Source organism: Kwoniella bestiolae, chromosome 4 (genome assembly GCF_000512585.2).
Source record: "Kwoniella bestiolae CBS 10118 chromosome 4, complete sequence".
NCBI lineage: Eukaryota > Fungi > Basidiomycota > Tremellomycetes > Tremellales > Cryptococcaceae > Kwoniella > Kwoniella bestiolae.
Window position 1 is genome coordinate 1,482,210 of NC_089244.1, and position 19,012 is coordinate 1,501,221.

Genomic DNA, 19,012 nt, shown 5'->3' on the forward strand with positions numbered 1-19,012 from the left:
GGAAGGGTCACATGATGTGGTAGGGGTACACTGCATAGTAGCATTGCATCGGATTTCTCATGGGTACAGACAAGGATGAGGGAATTACTATCTTTCATGCATATGTTCAATACTGAGCTTGCTAATACTACTCCTAACCTCCTTGACTTTCTTTTCTATATTGACAATCCCCAGTCACCTCCATCGCTACTCCCGCTTACTCATGTCTTAACCCATCCGCACTCAGTTGTTAATCCACATCTTGAAATCCCTGTAATACGTGTACTGATCCTTCGAACTCGCCCAATCGGAGGTATGTCCCCCGAAGAAAGTAGAGAAGAATAGACCTATAAATCCGACTCCGCATGGCGTCTGAGATTGGATACTGTTCTTCACCTCTTCGGGAGTGTTCATAATTTGACCAGGAGGGGATTTAAGAATGACAGGTTGAAGTGGTTGCGATTGACCGTTTGACTCGTATGCTTGTTGGACTACGGCTGGTTCGGGATGAATCACTATTGACTTATTGGATAGATCGATAGAAGGTGAGTATGAGGGTGTTTGACTGATTTCAGAAGAAGAGGCGGGAGTGACGGTAACAGTGGTCGGCTGTGCGCTTGTCTGAGTGACGTAGATGGTATTGAATATGGTATCGACTGATGCTGAGGGAGTGATCGTACTGGTTATGATATCGGTTGTGGGGACGGTGATGAATGCTGTGGTGGGAGTTGCGGTGGTCACCGTGGTGATGGAATCGGTTATTGGGATGGTAATTACCAAGGCGTGTTCAGCTATCGAGGTAGCATCTGGGGAAGAAGAAGGATCATCTCGTTTCTTGAGACCTGAAGACGAAGTAGATGAAGCTGCAGTCGATCCCGAGGTGGAAGCTGAAGCTGAAGCAGAAGCAGAAGCAGAAGCTGAAGCTGAAGCAGTGATAGTAGCTGATGGCGTATAAGGTGTATAGTAAGCCGAAACAGGAGGCATAGTAGCAGTAACAGTAATGGTCGATACCATCGTCGTGCTAGTACTACTATGTACCATCTCTTCGGAGATCTGCCAATCTTCGTCCAAAGCCGAGATCGTCGAATTAGCGCTGTCTTCTCCTCCTGGTTGACCGAATCCGATGGTATTGATCATAGCGTTAGCCGAAGAGGCAGAACCATCATCTTCGCCCTGTATACAACTATCCCCGTTCTCCCTGTACCGCACATCACTAGCTGAGAGGATCAGCTGACCGTTCACCCAGATATTGAACCCGCCATCATTCTGCCCCGGAGTATTCAGCCACACATCTTGACGGACCGTCGTCCAATCTCCCAGAGCAAATTTCCACGCGCCCCTACCTATCGATAGACCGTAGGCTGCATCGCACAGGGATTTGGGGGGAGTCTGACAGAGAGAAGGAGTCTGTTTATCTTTTGGGGCGTACTTCGTGATACAAAGGTATTAGCTGAGTGAATTCCACTGGATGGTATGAGCTGACTTACCAGGTAGAGTTCACCTTGACCACCTGCTCGCCACATTAGACGGGTACTGAAACAGCTATAACCCGGACCAAGATCAATCCATATCCACAACTTCATGACCAAAGAGAAAAACTCACTCCTCAGCTGCATTACCTCCCGAACACCCTTTATGCCCACCATAAAGTCCCGGCAACTTACCACCCTTCACGAAATCAAAGTCTGGCGGGAAATACACGCTATACTCCAAACTTGCATTCGTCGCTTTGGTGATATCCAGCGGAGCCGCATAGAACTCTGCTCCTCCCTGAGGCTTGTTACCTGGATTGATTGATCCACTGGGATATAGGATCTGCAAAGCATTTCTAGAAATATCCCAGGGCTCGGTCGGAGTAGATCCATCGGGATTGGTTCCACCTGCGTTATTGGCGGGTGCAGGTGATCCCGATAGAATAGCCATGTTGTGTTTCCCCGCAGCGTAGGAGGATACCTGGAACGGCGACATGTCGGAGAACATTGGTGGTAAGGCCCATGACGCCGTGGGAGTAGGACTGAGAGCATACGCATCATTCGAGGTATCCCCTGGCTGGATGATAACGGGTACTACAGTAGGTTGAGCAGAGGGATCATCAAATTGAGCTGGTGCTGCAGTGGCATACCCTTCCCAATTGGAATCGCTTTCGCTCAAGCCGAAGTCGAACGAGTCTGCCATGGCTGTAGGGGACGCCGTGATAGTGGGAGGCGGAGCAAAGGTGTATCTGGTGGTACCCATATCGGTGATCATGGGATATGACATCGAAGAAGTCGTCATGGCAGGAGCAGCAGAGTCGGTAGGAAGTGGGGCAGCTACCACCAAAGGCGCGAGAAGGAGCGGCAGAGTCGTGATCCAGCGACTGTTTTTGATGGGACTTGAAGATGTCATTTTGTCGGTCCTGCCTTGGTCTCTTGGATGAGTATGAATGGAATGCCGCACAGCGACTTTTGGAGTTACGAAGAGTAGGGTAAGCCTGTACAACAGGGGTTCGAAAGGGATAGAAGGAGAGAAGAAAGACCAGAATTCTTCGCGGAACAGTATCATAAGTAGAGTTATCATTTTCAAGTCTGTTTGATGAGGGTCAATAATCGAGATCCGTAGTGAAATCTCAGCGGGAGATCTTGGATCAGTCAAAGTCAGTAGCATGGTATAATATGAGATGTTTCCAGTCCAAGATATCAAGAAGGCGTTCTGGGCCCTGGGCACAATCGGAATGATAACTCTATCTACAGTATTTTCGTGTATGCGGTGTTTCAGATTCCTTTCCTCTCAGCTTCCCAGCCACCAAATGAGGTCTCACTCTGAGACCATCCTGATTTCCTCTTATCTAGCGTCTATTTCACCTCACCCGTTCGAGATATCTAGATGGGCTTCATGTCGAAAGTGACCAGGTTCAAATTATCTGCATGCTAATCAGTAAACAACGACCATAAATATCTGTCATCAAATGCAAACTCACATCCGACATAATCCCCTAGCCAGCCTAGTTCAGGGGTATCTGGTCCAATGTATCGACTGCGCTGTCAGTGCTGATCTGACAATGATTGACTTACAACATGACTATTTATCAGAGTTGTCAGCGGAGGACTCCAGTCTTAACCATGCTTGACGACTCACCATTCTCTAGTCTCGTTCCATTTGGCTACGAAGTCAGCTTTCATCTCTCACAATTTATACTCACCAGATGCATATCGTAGTACTGGCAATACACCGTATCAGTCTTTGAGGAAACGCAGTCTCATGAAACTCACTTTGACGTCCCTGTACTTTCATGGTCAGCTTAGTCAAGAGAACGGGAAGACAAAAGGACATGACACCTACTCTATAGGAGGGTACCTCGAAGCAGAGAACATCGATAACGTGTGGATGTTCCTTCCAGGCTCGGGGAACCACCAAGCTTCAATGATTAGAACTATATGAGCTACATCCTGACATAATAGCAATAGCATCAAAATCAACTAACTGTTCCTGTACCAGTAGCATTGTGAGTGTCGGCAAGTGTGCAGTAAGAACGAACTGTTCACGGTACCCATGATGAGCTCGAGGAGCATCTGGAAGGGTGATCAGATGAACCCACTGATAGTAAATATCCCACTTCTCATCCCTATTACCTACTTCCGCAGCGATGGCAGCAGCATATTGATTTCGCTCCCGACTCGGTGGTGGTGGTTCTTGCTGTTGCGGCTGACGGTAATACTCTCGACTACTTCCCCCTCGTTTTCGAAAGAAGGACATTTTCGAGTTATTTGTATTTTTGTTTTGGTTTAATTTCCAAAAAAGGAAGGGCAGGGGTAAGAAAGAAAACACATCAGTCAGTTCAGCTTATATCTGTGATTTGTAATTTCCCTTCTTCTTTTCCCCAACAAGCGCTGCTTCTGCTTCTTGCGCTCTCATCAATGATTAAACGAGTCGGTTCATGTTTAGCTTGGAAATTAGAAGATTGACAATATCGATCAAGGATCCTCGTGGGGGTAATTAGACCATTGGACTTCCCAAAACGACTTTAAAGCGAGTTTGACAGAACGTACCTGGACGAATCATAGGGTGATCCATAATGCTGTTCGATCAACAGAACCATCGTTACCGAAGATTAGTATGATCCACGAATACTTCTAGATTGATTTGAGTGGAGAGAAGGTAATTAGATGGAGTTGAGGAAAGAAGCATGAAAGCTTTCTGGTGTGACACTCCACTTACCCCACTTTCCCATGTCACTGAGGTTTAGAAAAGTCGTGTTTGTGATTGATAATGATGAAAGGAGCAATTAGAGATCGAGTAGAACGATTCAAGAGAAACACGACCAAAACACGACCTGACCTGCCAAATTAGACTTACCCCTGAAGGTGGACTATCTCCGTCATCCCCTACTGCTGGCATGTACGACAGCAATCCAGGTTGAGGGGGTGCATCTTCCTGCTGTTGCTGTTGATAGTACCCTGCTTGTTGACCACCGTAACGTTGAGAGTCGGACCCACGATTCTGTCGACTAGATGTTTTCGACACAGGCAGGCATTAGGAAAGAATTAGCAAACACGCGTTTAGTGCGATTTCGTTTTTGGTTGATGGTACCTATTTTAAGAGACTAGACCATCAAAGGAGGGGCCACGTCGGAGAAGGAGCAGAAAAGGGTTGTGGCACTGATGAGAGAGAAAAAAGAGAATGATGACGAAAGGCTGTGTACTGCCCTCGATTCCGCTTATTTGCGGGTATCATTACGCATATTACGCATACTAAGTAGAACAAACTCACCGACCGAAGAATGGTATTCTGGGTGCCATGTCCAGACCTCGTCGCCACTTCGTCGCAAATAGTTGAGTTGACAATTCGATAAGGATATGACCGGAGGCGAAGGATGAATGAATGGCGATGCCAGGTAGGTTGGTGTTCCGCTGTGGCAAAGAAAATTCTAACGTGTGTACACTGAGATCAATCACGATAAAAATGGAGTATGAGTCTGTGAGTACAAGGAAATATGTTCAACATTACAAAATGTTTAAGCTCTTTATCCTTTTTATTCAATTCCTCTTCTCATGACAAGTCCTCGTCGATCCACATCATCATCCTATGACCCTCATTTGACTTCCCTTTTCTTCTTTGGGTGTAACAACGTTTCATTCCCTGGTCCAGAAGCATTCCATCCCTACCCAAGGAAAAGCGGGAAGGAGGAGGGAGTATGATTGTCGTAAGAGAAGCACAAACAGCTGAGAAGATGGGAATACTGCACTATGTCAGTGGAGGCAAAAAGCGAAGATGTTGAATTTGATCGGCTTGAATCTAGACTAACTAACGTAAATCAGAATAGTCCTCAAGGTTGAAACTACGCAAAAGAAGAAGAAAAGGCAAGGGACCAGATCCCTCTTGTTCGAGTTTCGAGTTTCACAAGTACTTGTCTGTTCCTTTCCTGCGCTGTATGGGTCGGTTGTATTAAACAATCAAAGAGATAAGGGTTCAGAGTTTTGAGCTCGCGCCACCATCAGTGTGTTTTTCGATACCCTTGCGCATGTTTGTCAATTCTTACGTAAGCTGGGGTAGAATAGCTGAGGACCAGGAGAGGAAGAACAAACCATCCTCAAATATGACATCAGGTCCCTCTTGTCCGCATGTAGCGGACATGGACATGATTTGAAAGTCCCCATGTTTGATGATGGATGATGCCATATAACCGAGAATTAGGATGGGGACGAAGGGACGGAGCGAAGATAACCGACAAGATCAAGATCATGATCAAAAACTGTGCGGTGACGAGATGGCTTGTTGCGATAGCTTGACTTGAACTTGTGGAGGCTTGGGTTAAGGCTATCGGTCTACCAAGCAATCGAAAGAGTTTTGATCGGCGTGTCTGACAAATCACCGGATCTTGCCAAATGACAAGTTATACATTCAAAATACATTTTGATGTGTACAATATGACCGATGACTTCGATGATGACGCATTTCTGATTAACAGAAAGTAAAAGTCAACAAAATCATTTACAACGAGGTAAGGAAAACCAACAAACGTGGTTATCCCAATCATATTGAGCCTGAATTTGGAATTGATTTGCTCCCCACTGACTCTGACCGAGTCAACCAAATTGACTAACTGTTCAGTGGTTGGTGATAGAGCGAATTTCCCCCAATTATCAGTCACTGTATGCTCAGACATACGCCTTTATGTGCTTTGATCTTATAGCACATGAGGCACCTTGATCGAGCTGGTCAGATGAAAGTGGAAGAAAGGGGAAGAAGAGAAGAACAGCAGAAATGGCATTGTCGCTGATAAGCATCAAACTAGTCAAACTGGCTACTAACGGAATCAAAATTAAGTGTAACCTCGTGTCGGAGCTCGCCGAAAAGATCACCAAAGTTGATGACGATATCTCAGTTCTCCTTTCTCCTTTCTCATTTCTCATTTCTCATTTCTCATTTCTCAACTTTGTTTCTTTTGGAATTGTTTCGTAGCTAATACATCTCTGATCCCTCTCGCCTGGGAGCTCCGCTGCTCATGGTCTCAAGGCTAGCTTCAAGATGCGCCGTCGATACTTGTATTCTTTGGTGCACAGTATTCTTGTTGTAGCTACTCAGGCACAGGCTGAGCCCAACACTTCGGCTATCTCGACAATAAGCAACTCGAACGATTCTGCTTCCACTACAGATCATACACGCCTTCACAGGAACTCTGAAGTGAATTTCTTAGATGACGAAACAAGCTACCGCGATATATGGTATGACCTCAAGAAGCTGGATGAATGTTATAGTTTCAATGACCCGACTGTTGACGATGATCCAAACAACATAACCGTGGCCACCGAGCCATCTGCCAAGTCTCCCACATCCAGTGTTCCAGAGGCGACCGAGACGCCGGAACCATTCATCAGCTTTGAAGACTGGAAGAAGATCAAGCAAGCTGAGGAAGATGAGCGGGAGTACCAAGAGGAGGATGAACAAGCTTCGAAGCCCACTGAGAACGAAGAATCAAATACTAGTTCTGAAGTCCCTCATCCTCCCACCGACGTGACATCTGGTCAATCCAACTCGAACGACTCTTCCAATACTTTCTCTTCTGCTGCATCATCGTCTCCTAAAAGCAAGGGAAAACCCGACCAACAGCAATCTTCTACCGGTCAAAGTGCGTCCTCACAGCCATCCGCATCACCCCCTCCAGCACAACACCATAATCGTTACAACTACGCCTCACCAGATTGTTCAGCTCGTATACATTCTTCTTCACCTCAGACTCAACACGCCTCGTCGCTCTTACACAAGTCGCGAGATCGGTATATGCTCACACCGTGTAAAGCCAAGGAACATTGGGTGGTAGTTGAATTATGTGACGAAATTAGGATAGAAGCTGTAGAAGTTGCCATATGGGAGTTTTTCAGCGGAGTAGTAAGAGAAGTAAGAATCAGTGTGGGTGGAGAGGATGATGAAGAGTTTGAAGATGATCCGGCGGATGATGTTACGGGACGAAGTGTAAAATGGAAAGAGGTTGGTTCGTTCGTAGGCAAGAATGTACGAGGCGTCCAGGTAAGCTAAGTATCCAATTAGGTGTGCCACTGGATAAAAGCTTACTCAGCGAGAGGAATCATAGACTTTCACCCTTTCCCAACCTACCTCATTCCACCGATTCATCCGTCTCGACTTCCCTTCATTCTACGGAACAGAATATTACTGTCCGGTATCCCAGCTCAAGGTCTACGGGATGAACCAGATGGAGGCTTTCAAATGGGAGCAGAAACGGCTCAGTGCAGTATCGAAAGGAAAGAACGAAGCTAAAGAGAAAGAGGCGGAGGAAAGAAGGGCGAAAGAGAGAGAAGAAAAGGAGAAGAAAGAAAGGGTCGAGAAGGTGAAACAGCAGGAGAGGGAGAAGGAGCTGGACGCGTTGGAAAAGCTGTTGCATGAGCAAGCTGGGAGGGTCGTCCCTGATATACTGTCCGAAACGGCTATTCTGTCGAAATTGGAAGAGACAAAGGTCACAAAGACAAAGTCCAAGGAGGCCCCTTCGACCACGACCACTACTTCCGCCGTGGTCTCATCAAGCAAAGACACTTCTGCGACGATCAGTGCATCAAGTGGCTTGACTTCAGAGACGAAAGCAGCCACCAATACCACTTCTGAGACACCTGCTACCTCACAGACCACCGCTAGAGTTTCGACAGAGTCTTCACCTTCATCGACTTCGCTATCTTCGCCGTCCTCATCCTCTTCCTCCACTTACACTCGAAATGCTCCGCCACGTTCCGACTCTTCCGAGTCCATCTATGCGTTCATTATCCGTCGACTTAATGATCTTGAAGGTAATTCGACACTCGTAGCTCGTTATATCGAAGAGCAAGCTAAAGTCATGAGGCATATGTTGACTAGAGTAGAGAAGGGGTGGGACGAGTGGAAGGGCGACTGGGAAGGAGAAGATAGAGGTAGATGGGAGCAGGAGGTAAGCTGCACCATAGTCAAGGGTGCACAGCTGACTTCTGGTATAGCGTATGAGACAGGAGGATAGGCTGGGAAAGGTGATTTCGCAACTTGAACAGCAACGTTCGGCATTCGAGGAGGAGCGAAAGACACTTCAATCGCAGATGCGTGGTCTGGCCGAAGAGGTGAGTACAGCTCCGTCACGCCAGGTGTGTTAGCCGTATGAGGAGCTGATCTTGATTGGGATCGTCCAGCTCGGATACGAGCGTCGTCGTGGTCTGGCCCAGCTCTTCGTCATGTTCATCATCATCATTCTAGGTGTGATCAGCCGAAGCTCGACCATCAATACCGTCCTTAAACCATTACTTGCCGAAGCGAAACGACGTAGAAGCATATATGGCAGCAAGAGCTTTTCTGGTCCCTTGACTGGATTGAGGATCGATATGGGTGCAGGAAGACCACCAGCAGTGATAGGTGAGGGTCGACCCAAGAGTTTATCAGATATCAACGACTCTCAGCAGGACATCAATTCACCCACTTCGCCTACTCCCACTCCTATCTCTTCTAAGACTCGATTGCATGGTAAATCTAATTCGATCTCGAGAAGACCCGGTACACCCAATTCCTCAGCCATGCGTCAAAGAAGATTACCTCCTGGAGTTATAACGAATTTCCGCTCGGTGTCAGCTACAGAACCACATCAATTGTCTTCCTCGCCAGTACATTCAGGATCGGGTGGATATTCCAACTCCACTTTCTCTAACTTGACGAGCCCCAAACCTAGGGGATCGTTATCTTCTGCTGTAGCTAGGCAAAACGGGCAGACCGGTAATGCAAGGAAGTTAGCCCGAAGCTCACATCTGCACATGATTGATTCTGAGCGTAGGAAAACTTCAAAGTCGCCTCGCCCACAATCTCAGATAACGTCTCCCATCAGTCCCGATGGAGATGCGGAGGGAGGAGAAGAAGGGAACTTTGAGACTCCCAAAAGAACGAGATCGAGATCGAGCCAGGTATTCCATAATGGCATTATCCTATCTTATTCACCCCCGATTAACGAGGTTTCCCCATTCACAGTCAACGTATCTTCGAAGATGCCTGATCAGCCTTCGGTGGGTATGGAAGATGGACCGAGCGATTGGGGGACGGACGTAGAGACTGAAGGGAGTGTGTCGGAGGTGGAAGATTCGGTTGAGGTCGAGCGAGGGGGACGACAGAATGGGTCGTCGGATCCGGTCAGAAGCGCGGATGATGAGGAGATGGTGAAGGAGTTGACGGACATTTGGAATAACCCGTCAACTAACAAAGTATAGTCATACATACCTTGCACGGATATACCCTGTGTTACTATAGCATCGTACTGTACAATGTTGTATTTTATGCATATATCTAATGGGTTATCCAAAAGACCCAACTCAAGAAACTATCTACCGTATTGTATATCGATTGTCCATAGTACTCTATCTACCCATATCTACAATCTATATATCTCACCTACGTCATCCGCCCCATTGACTTTCATAGCTATATACCTGTACAGCGCCGTGCCCAGCGCAGCGAATAGGAAAGTGACGTCGAACAGTCTCCCGAAGACTCGGAAATCTGGTAGGGTCGATAATAACGAGTGATCCGTCTGGGATGGGTCGAGGTGAGGTGATATTGGTGAGGCGTGGGGGTCTTCGGGTGGGGCTGGCGGGAGGGATGTGCGGAGTTGCACGAGGAGGGATATCACGTATGTTGCCTTTGTTACACGAATGATCAGCTATGGTTCACGGTCCTTCTTTCTTTCGCGATCCTCCCTCCCAGTCTTCTTGTGCATGAGCCGTCAAATGCCAAACGGTGATATTCAGAACAAGCGTGACTCACAAACAACTGCCCCAAACTCAACAGCAAGAATCCCGCGCCAACAGTCTTACTAGTCAATCTCAGCACTTTGTTCAAACTCCTCATGACCTGCGCCAAACTCGATAAGATCAATACACCCGTCAAGATGATGGATATCGATCTACTCCAAGAAGGAACATCTATGTCGATCGATCCAGCTGGGAGCTTCGATATGGCCAGAGCGAGCAGGAAGGAGATCCAATCTCCGTTGGTATTGCCTTTGCCCTCTTGGGTGTCCGAGGAAGCTTGAGAACGAGTAAGAGGAGCGAAGAATAGGGAGGGAAGACACTTTAGGTTGTACGAATGTAAGCTCAATGACTCGACTTGTCCTGGACGAAGGGGAATCTGATAGCTCACCATGATCAGACGAGCGGCGCAGTAGATGGCAAATACGTATCCGAAGAGATTGTATAGCTGTCCACGGAAGGTTTGACCAAAATCTTGGTGTTTCTACGGTACAAGATACACATATGAGCTCTCTTCAGACCCATCACGCGTTGGTTAGCTCACCTTGCGCAACTTCATAGCTTTCAATGACTTTGATACTTGATGTTCCATCGTTTTCAGCCCACTCAACTCAGCTTGCAATGACATAGCCTCTATCGTCCACAAGCGTCATCAGCATCATCCTTGCTATTCAGTTTTTGACATATAGAGAGTCGGAGCCGAGACTCGTCACTCACCCTGATTCTGACTCCCAAACATCCTTCCCATCCAACCTCCCCTTGCAGGTGTACTAGTCCCACTAGCAGCTTCCACACGGCTGATCTCCTCTTTCTTAGTTACCAGATCATGTCGTACGCGATACAGCGATCGTTCAGCTTGGAGAATGTCATTGTCTGTCAACGAGCGACTACATATTTGAGATCAAATTCAGCTAGATCCCTCGAAGATGCCAGGAGCTTTTCAGTTGACTCACCTTCCAGCTCCTATAGCATGTTCGAAGAAATTCCAAGCTGATCTCACTGCCCCAAAACCCGATAAACTACCTAACACCAGTACACCCAGCACTACCACTCTACCCAAACTAGGCGCAAGCCATCCACCTTCTTCCCACCCTTCTGGACCTGATGTAGACCATTGCACGATAGCTTCGTCGATTGTCGATGCGGTCGACGAGGGATCATCTACTTCGAGTACAGGCGTAGGCGGGACAGGGGCTGGTGTGATGGGAATGGCGGTGATGTAGGGGGGGATTCTCGTGAAGAGGAATATGTAGAGTGTGAAGGGGATAAGGGAGATGAGGAACCGGGATGTGAGTGAGAGAGATGTCGATCGCGAGGGTTTTGTAGATGTTGATGAAGATTCTGCATTTAGTATAGATCAGCTAATACCTCTCACCCCTACATCAGCTGGATACAGCTGAAAGCTTACCTCTGGATCGATAAGTCAATAAGAGACATTGAACCAATGGTACCACCAGTAGGATAATAGCTAAGATGACGTGCAGTGATATAGAGAAATTCACTCTTCTCGATCTACACAAAAACAGGATACCATCAGCTTCGCTTCCATTTGCCCCGATCCTATTCTGATGACTTCAGCCCACTCACCTCGAATGCAGTATCCCAACCGCATGGAAGATCACCAGCGTCAACAGATTACATCCCTCGGCAAAGCAAATCCCAAACAACACCCTCGAGAATCTATGTAACCCCTTCGTAGCTTTCTTGATAGCTTTCGTCCCTTGCTGAGCTTGCAATCCCGACTCTCTATTCTTACCACTCCCATGAGTGAGCTGAAGCACCTTCTTCGACACGCCCGAACCAGCTTCTTTCAGCTTGATGCCCAGCTGTTGTAATTCTATATTATCTTCCCGGGGCATAATGGGCAGTATGGAGGTGGATGGTCCAGGCGAGGAAGGTCCAGAAGCAGTGATGTACGGTTCTGCTCTTGGGAAATAATCTTTCCCTCCTCCAGGTAAAGACGAGTCTTTACGAATGGGTGAACCAGGGTACGAGGAGGTAGGTGAGATCCCACCTAGGAGAGCTTCGTCCTCGGTATCTAAATCTGATTCTGCTATACTTCCCACTCTGCTTTCTCTTCGAACATGAACATCGTTGGATGGTGTGGTGGAGGGAAGAAGCTGTTCGGGCTGAGAGATGTTGCGTAAGCGGGGGTTGACTGCTGCGAGGAGGAATCGGCGGGAGAGGAAGAAGTAGATTATGCGCAGGACTAGGAGGACGAGGGTATCGAGGAGGATGGGTGAGGAGGTGGGTGAAGTGAGAGCGGAGGGGAGTGGGGCGGGAGTGGGGATGGGGATGGGAAGGGGTTCACCTTCCATCTTGGGATGGGGCTAGGGGGTAGTCGTGCGAAGTGGAGTGGAGTGAGACTGTCTTATCCTATCTAGTGGTTTGCTGAGACATCTTTTGTTTTTTAGTAATATGGTATGACAAGGTGGATGATGAATGATGAATGATGAATGATGGTATGATGAACGATGAGAAAGTAATCTTAAAAGTCAACAATCCATATCCACGCGTTCTATAATGTAATTCGGTTCCCGCCGGAAGGGAAAATACTAGATCAGGTCCAGAGTCAGAGTGGTCTGCGGTCTGTGGTCTGTGCATGGTGACACCCCGAGCCTCTCTGATGCAGCGTTTGGCTATACGAAGCATGCATAGAATATATACTTTTACTGTTTAATTCGAGCGTACTCGATCGCTCGACCTACTCGACGATGACCTCATCTCCACTACCATCCGATGAACAGTCCTGACATTCCTCGGCCCTAGCTCGCATACCCCTTCGGAACAACCATCAACCACTGCCCAACCGGACCATTCACCTGAGCCTGCGCCGTGGCAGATGGGGCTCTACAACTCCCTGTCTGTCCACTCTTCCCATTGGCAACCTGATACAACGTATTCCCATCTAACACTGTAAATGCTGAGGTATACCCTCCTGCACCCTGGGTAGGAGCGAATGAGAGCAGGGTGGAAGATCCGCCGGGGAGGGTCGAGGTGAGTGTAGTAAAGTGGCTTCGGGTGATGGTCAATGTAGGTGTAGGTGTGAGAGTTTGGAGGGATGATTGGTATGCCGCAGCGTTTATACCTTCCAAGGCTGGATGGGTCTCGACGGTAGAAGGTAGATCGGATGTAGTTTGACCTGAAGCCAAAGAAGTTTGCACAGCATTGATTCCTGATATCGTAGATGTAATGGCTGAGATATCCTCGGAAGTGATTCCACTCTCTTCGTAATCCGCCACGTCTCTTGTAAGGCTAGTGCTTGTGCTTGTATTATCTGTCTGTATGACTGAACAGGTAGAAGATGAGGTGATTCCAGTCGACAAAGACAGACTATCAGACCTGGTGGAGCTGTCGGTAGTTGTAGAAGCCTCCTCGACACCAACGATATCACCCTCGTCCTCCTCACCATACCCTGACGGAGCGGCCATATGATTAACGATCGGAACACCGGGCGATCTCGTGCCAGTCGCTCTGGCCCCGCTTGTCGTTGGGCCAAAAGGATTGTGACTGGTAGACGGATCGTCTTGGAACGGGCCACTCGTTGTTACTTCACGTGAGGTGATTAGCGGAAGAAGTGGTAGTAACGCTAGGAGGGTGGGGAGAAGTGAATGTATCGTCTTCATTGTTTATCCGATTTTACGATAACAGGCAAGTTATCGGTCGGTCAGGAGAGCTGTAGAGATACGTTTTTCAAGAAGACTGGCACGATGTGATCTGTTTCTACGGTTATATGGTATTATGGTGTTTACTATCGATTGTGAGTTTGGGACGTTTGGACAGAATGTAATATCGCGATTCAGTATATCATGATAGGTGGGATAAGGAAAAACGCGTGAACCCCAAGAACAGAGTATACATATAGCAACTCCTTTGACTCAGCTTCTTCAGCGCATCCTTTCCTGCTCTAGCGATCAAAGGACATAGAGGTCACTAGAGAGTGTCGCAGTGTCATACACGTCGCAGATCATTTTGTGGTTATTTGAGGTGCATCAGAAAAGCATTCTAGATCTTCCGCATATGTCAACGTGATACTTGGTGGAATGTTCACCGAGGGTCATGATTCTGTTGGTGATCACAGACTATGTCTTGATCTCTGACGCCGTTGCAAACACGAGAGGTCCTAGCGCCTGTGACACCCCTTAGCTTGACGGGGCCGCAGCACGTGAGGGACTAAGCCAGGGCGTCGATGAAGTCGTCCTTTAGCGTGGGACCGTGACTGCGTTTGATGATTAATGATTGAAATGAAAGTCGATTAGTTTTACAACAGCCCGGAGGTAGGAAGGCGTTTGTATTCAGCTCAGCTCGACGACGGATAATCCTAGAACAGGTAACAGGAACAAACGGCATAGGAACGGAGCAAGCTTCTTCTTTTCTCCCGCGTGGCTGTGTTTCAGGAGGGAGCGTCGGTTATCGGCATCGAACCGGACATGACCTGAAACGTTGGACACGTTCCTTCAAACAGACTGACCATCCGAAAATACTTTTCTTTTTAGATCGAGATGAGATTGGAATATACTTGTACTACAATGATCACTCGTCCTTACTGTAGGCATCGATTCATCTCCCTCTCGGTCAGGAGGGATGATATCTATATACTACTGTGAATGTGACAGATGACTCTAGTGCCAAGCCACGCGAATAACTTTAACTTTTTTCCCAAGCAGTTGAGGTTGAGCGGCAAATCCCACTACCGATCGGTTCACTGGCACTCGTGTTATTTCTATTTCTATTTTCTATTCATCCCGCTGAAAAGAACCGTGCATACACACATACTCTTTCTACTGGTACTCTTTGATCTTTCTGTTTGTTGTTTCCCCTCTCATAGCATACTCACTTTCACTATTCTGTACTAGTCCATTTCGATATTCTCATTCTCATTCTCATTCTCATTCTTATTCTTTCATGGACACTTTTGGGCATCATCATATTTGTCTTACCACTACCCATTTAATCTGATTCACAACACCACCACCACCATCGTCATATCATTCCCTTCTTAAAGGGCTATTGTTTCTGATCCCATCACTCCCTTTTGCTCTCTTTCCATTTTTCCCGCATTTTCGTTCGCTTTTTCAACTTTTACAACATAGCGACAACGACGCTTTCTCAACTTTTTCAATCAACGTTCACACGCTACGACCATCATCAACAACTACAGTCTATAACGGCATTACGTTGTCTCATCACCACATCAACATCATCATCATCACTGTATTGTTGTTGCTACTATTTTGTATATCGTTGATCGGTGTCCGACTCACCTCCCTATTCAGAATCATCGTATCACTCTTTACTCCACCAACCTTTCACGTGTGTTTTATTTTTCTTTCCCTTCGGTGATCGAATATTCATCATCAACCATCAACCATCAACCATCAACCTTTTTCTTTTTTCTTTTCCACAGCCCCCTTGACAACGTGAAGACAACGCATAGATCATTCCTATTCCCTCTCTTTGTTTGGTATTTCATTTTGGTCCCTTCAACGCATACTCACTAATATCGAATCGACACTCGCGAAATCAAAATCCAAAAACAAATCCTTTGTCCTTCCTTTTCAATTGCTATCACCCCTTACCATCTCAACCCGACTCAATAGATCACTTCCACTCAATAGCATATACATATCTCTACTTCTACTTCAACATAGCATCGATCATACTTCCAAACACGCAAACCTTAATCAACCATGGCAGACGCAACAAAGTATGGGAATGCGATAGATTTCGATGTCGATTTGCACTCCATATATGCTGCTTACCTGTGAGTGGAGATGCTCAGGAACAACCGAGGCTCAGAGGCTGATAGAGGGCGATAGAGGCCTGTTCGAATCTTCTAATACCGATTGGTGGGATAAATCATGGGGTGGATACTTTACTACGTTTAACGATTTCTTGGGGTTCGGCTGGGAGGTAATGGGTGAGCTGGAGCGGCTACAAATCTTCCTCCTTGTTGAAGCAATCAGAAGTTGATGAATAATGCTGCGCAGTGGTCGTGGATAGTGGGACTGGGAAGCCGCACATAGCCGTAAGGAGGGAACAGATTGCTTTATTTGCCAAGATGATCAGGACGAGGTGTGTTGTCTTTCTCGGTTCCTACCTCTTCTTTCCACACTTCCATTGAGACCTTCTTCTAAGCAGCTCTCAACCGATACTGACACGCCCTTTGATAGATTCGGAGAATCACTACCTAAAGATCCACCCACCACTCTTCCGCTCGAACCGGTTCCAACCCGTAACCTATCCCTTCGACGTCTAATCACCCTCCGCGACTTAACATCCTATCGAAAGCTCGCACAAACCCTCCCCGCAGCAGAGTTATCTTACCTTCGTACTCGAGTCAAAGCAGGTGAAGTGGGAGTGGCAGAACAGCTCTTCTACGCTGGTGGGAGCAGTGGTGAGCGAGATACAAGCGGGGTAGGAGTAAGGGATAATGGTGTGGGATATACTTTCGCTTGTGTAAAGACTATTTGGTGGGAAAAGGGCGGTTCTCCTTATGGGCTGGTTCCTGGAGTAGGGAGGACACAGGGAGGAAAGAGTGCGCAGAGTGGGAAGGGGCTGATATTGGAGATTGGGGTGGCGACGCTGAGATGTGCGAATCTGCGAGCGGTGGTGAGTTCATACTTGCCTTGATTTTCTATAGGTGGAATTGACGAGATGGTATCTAGAACGTCTGGCCACCTATACCGGATGAGAATTATCGCAAATCTCATTTTATAGTGGAAGAATGGGTGGACAAGGTGAGCAAACGGGTGTCACTTGATATCGTAAAATTGCGGAGGTTGATGCTAATCTACCCAAAGAGGGCCAACGTCAATCCTCCAAACTACCCTCGAGCTTATGCCTTTGGAAATAGTAGATTTGTTGCTGAGAAGGATGTGGAGAAAATTCTGGAGTGAGTTGAACAAGGACGCTGAGATGAAGTTCAGCTAACGCTCTATATCAGTGCCAATGTAGGCGCCCTTGCCTCTCAGGAAGCAGACAGTCATCCCAATACACTCGTTCTCTTGACTCTCGGTGATCCACCACCTCTCCCTTTACCAGCCTCTTCCACCTTACCCTCCAATATCCTCCATCTCGATGTTTTCGCCCTGGAGCTCAACTTGTTAAGACGAGCTCAAGATCAAGGATTACCCGGATTACCTGATCGACATCACCCCCTCACCTCACTCGGCGCCTTATTGCAAACCCTTCAGATCCCTATCGCACCGTTCGCCCCTCTCGGTAATGCAGGTAACGAAGCATACTACACTCTCCTAGCATTCCAAAAACTCATGATGGGAGAAACTAGATTACCTGAAATGCTCTTCCGACAACCTGAACCATACATGAACGGCATGTCATACCCTTCCTACTCGCCCTTCCCGACTTCAGGAAGCATGCAGTTTTCCGCCCCGTACTCGCCTTTACCGATGCCCGTTATGCCAGCTGCAGGTGGACGCAGTCGAAGAGATTCAAGTGGTAGTGGAAGAGCATTCGAATTTGCTCCACCGTCGTTCCCATCCTCACCTACCAGCTCATATGCTAGACGAGCCAGCGAACAATCTCGACCTCGACCTGCATCTATGGGTGATGCGTTGACTGATACAGCTATTGCCAGTGCTCCCGGAACGCCTCGTCGTGTTACTAGAGAAGCTAGTTCTGGATCTGCACCCAACACAGTCAGAGCAGAGAGAAAATCCATGGCCAGATCTCAGACTGTGTTTTGGGATGAATCGAGCTACGCTCAATCCCCACCCCCGGACAGAGGGAGGGACAATGATAAACCTATTAGACCAAGTATGACGGGAAATTCATCTGGATCAGAAGGGCCCAGAGGAAGAAGTACAAATCATATCAATACGAATGGTAATGGATTACCTCCATCGGCACTACGAAGTGGGATGACCCCTTCTGGAAGTTCCAGGTCGATCTCATGGGAAGGGACTAACAGCGGAAGTAATACGAATGGGAATGGATCTAGGGCATCGAGCGTACATGGTTTACCTATTAGTACTGGTACCTCTCGACAGAGCGGATTGAGGGTTTCAGGAAGCTCTTCAACGAATTTGGCTAAATCAAATCAAGGTGGATCGGAAGGTACAGGAAGCTCTACGAAGTTGAGCGCGGATTCTAGTGGAGAGAATAAGCGGACCGGACCACAGACAAATCAACCACAAAAGCCAGTAAGAAAAGGATCCAAGCCTCCTGGTGGGTTATCCGAGGATGAGACCAATGTCAAAAAGGACAAGAATGGAGGAGGGAAAAGTAAGATGAAGTCTGAAAAGAGCGTTAAAGATCTGGCGGGGGCGTTGGCTAGGTTCTGGGTTGGTTGATTTCCCTTCGAGGGGTGGAGGAGTTGTTGGAAGTGGATTGATTAATCTTGTCATATGGATTGTCTACTTTGGATTTGGATTTGGATTTGGAGTTGGACATTTGGTATCATTCGTATTTTGTCATATATCTTGTGTGTTTTGTCTGATAGGCGATGTTACGTGGTAATCAATGATTGATAAATCTGTGATGTAACATGTTAGGTATGGTACTGTGTCACTTTTAAAACTCGTCAGTCTGTCGTATGTTCTCGAGTGATCGTATGTCATTATACATCTGAGTGATTGAATTGTGTGCAACGTGAGATGTGAGGTGTGAGTGTGTACATCACATGAACAAATATACTACTGCTGTTCTATGATGTCTATATACAGTACAATACTCTTACAAGTAATAGGGGTTGACAGGATACAACGAAATACAAATTATAAGTCTCCCATCTCTTTATGAATAAACTATCGGGTACGAAACGATGGACCAGA

At 47.2% G+C, this 19,012-nt stretch overlaps 7 protein-coding genes across 7 annotated transcripts; 2 read left to right on the plus strand and 5 right to left on the minus strand.

Moving 5' to 3' along the window:
• Positions 1-222: 222 nt before the first annotated feature.
• Positions 223-2,364, minus strand: I302_106130 (uncharacterized protein; the record flags this gene model as incomplete). The annotated part of the gene is made up of 3 exons (XM_019191874.1): positions 223-1,407; positions 1,467-1,521; positions 1,583-2,364. The coding sequence occupies 3 exons, from the start codon at positions 2,362-2,364 to the stop codon at positions 223-225; spliced, it is 2,022 nt and encodes a 673-aa protein (XP_019046504.1).
• Positions 2,365-2,837: 473 nt separating this feature from the next.
• On the minus strand, positions 2,838-3,711 carry I302_106131 (uncharacterized protein; the record flags this gene model as incomplete). The annotated part of the gene is made up of 7 exons (XM_065870215.1): positions 2,838-2,878; positions 2,936-2,996; positions 3,158-3,175; positions 3,228-3,237; positions 3,298-3,373; positions 3,440-3,492; positions 3,554-3,711. The coding sequence occupies 7 exons, from the start codon at positions 3,709-3,711 to the stop codon at positions 2,838-2,840; spliced, it is 417 nt and encodes a 138-aa protein (XP_065726287.1).
• A 218-nt stretch (positions 3,712-3,929) lies between these two features.
• On the minus strand, positions 3,930-4,754 carry I302_106132 (uncharacterized protein; the record flags this gene model as incomplete). The annotated part of the gene is made up of 3 exons (XM_065870216.1): positions 3,930-4,004; positions 4,312-4,462; positions 4,726-4,754. The coding sequence occupies 3 exons, from the start codon at positions 4,752-4,754 to the stop codon at positions 3,930-3,932; spliced, it is 255 nt and encodes an 84-aa protein (XP_065726288.1).
• Positions 4,755-6,483: 1,729 nt separating this feature from the next.
• Positions 6,484-9,680, plus strand: I302_106133 (uncharacterized protein; the record flags this gene model as incomplete). The annotated part of the gene is made up of 4 exons (XM_065870217.1): positions 6,484-7,482; positions 7,547-8,389; positions 8,436-8,552; positions 8,622-9,680. The coding sequence occupies 4 exons, from the start codon at positions 6,484-6,486 to the stop codon at positions 9,678-9,680; spliced, it is 3,018 nt and encodes a 1,005-aa protein (XP_065726289.1).
• A 161-nt stretch (positions 9,681-9,841) lies between these two features.
• I302_106134 (uncharacterized protein) lies at positions 9,842-12,535 on the minus strand (the record flags this gene model as incomplete). Its single annotated transcript, XM_065870218.1, has 8 exons — positions 9,842-10,108; positions 10,234-10,539; positions 10,609-10,701; positions 10,762-10,850; positions 10,935-11,104; positions 11,171-11,558; positions 11,626-11,729; positions 11,805-12,535. 8 exons carry the CDS (start codon positions 12,533-12,535, stop codon positions 9,842-9,844), a joined length of 2,148 nt encoding a protein of 715 aa, XP_065726290.1.
• A 447-nt stretch (positions 12,536-12,982) lies between these two features.
• Positions 12,983-13,843, minus strand: I302_106135 (uncharacterized protein; the record flags this gene model as incomplete). The annotated part of the gene is made up of 1 exon (XM_019191878.1): positions 12,983-13,843. The coding sequence occupies one exon, from the start codon at positions 13,841-13,843 to the stop codon at positions 12,983-12,985; it is 861 nt and encodes a 286-aa protein (XP_019046508.1).
• Positions 13,844-15,907: 2,064 nt separating this feature from the next.
• Positions 15,908-18,532, plus strand: I302_106136 (uncharacterized protein; the record flags this gene model as incomplete). Its single annotated transcript, XM_019191879.1, has 7 exons — positions 15,908-15,981; positions 16,037-16,137; positions 16,208-16,292; positions 16,391-16,829; positions 16,886-16,957; positions 17,021-17,112; positions 17,164-18,532. The coding sequence occupies 7 exons, from the start codon at positions 15,908-15,910 to the stop codon at positions 18,530-18,532; spliced, it is 2,232 nt and encodes a 743-aa protein (XP_019046509.1).
• Between the last annotated feature and the right edge of the window lie 480 nt (positions 18,533-19,012).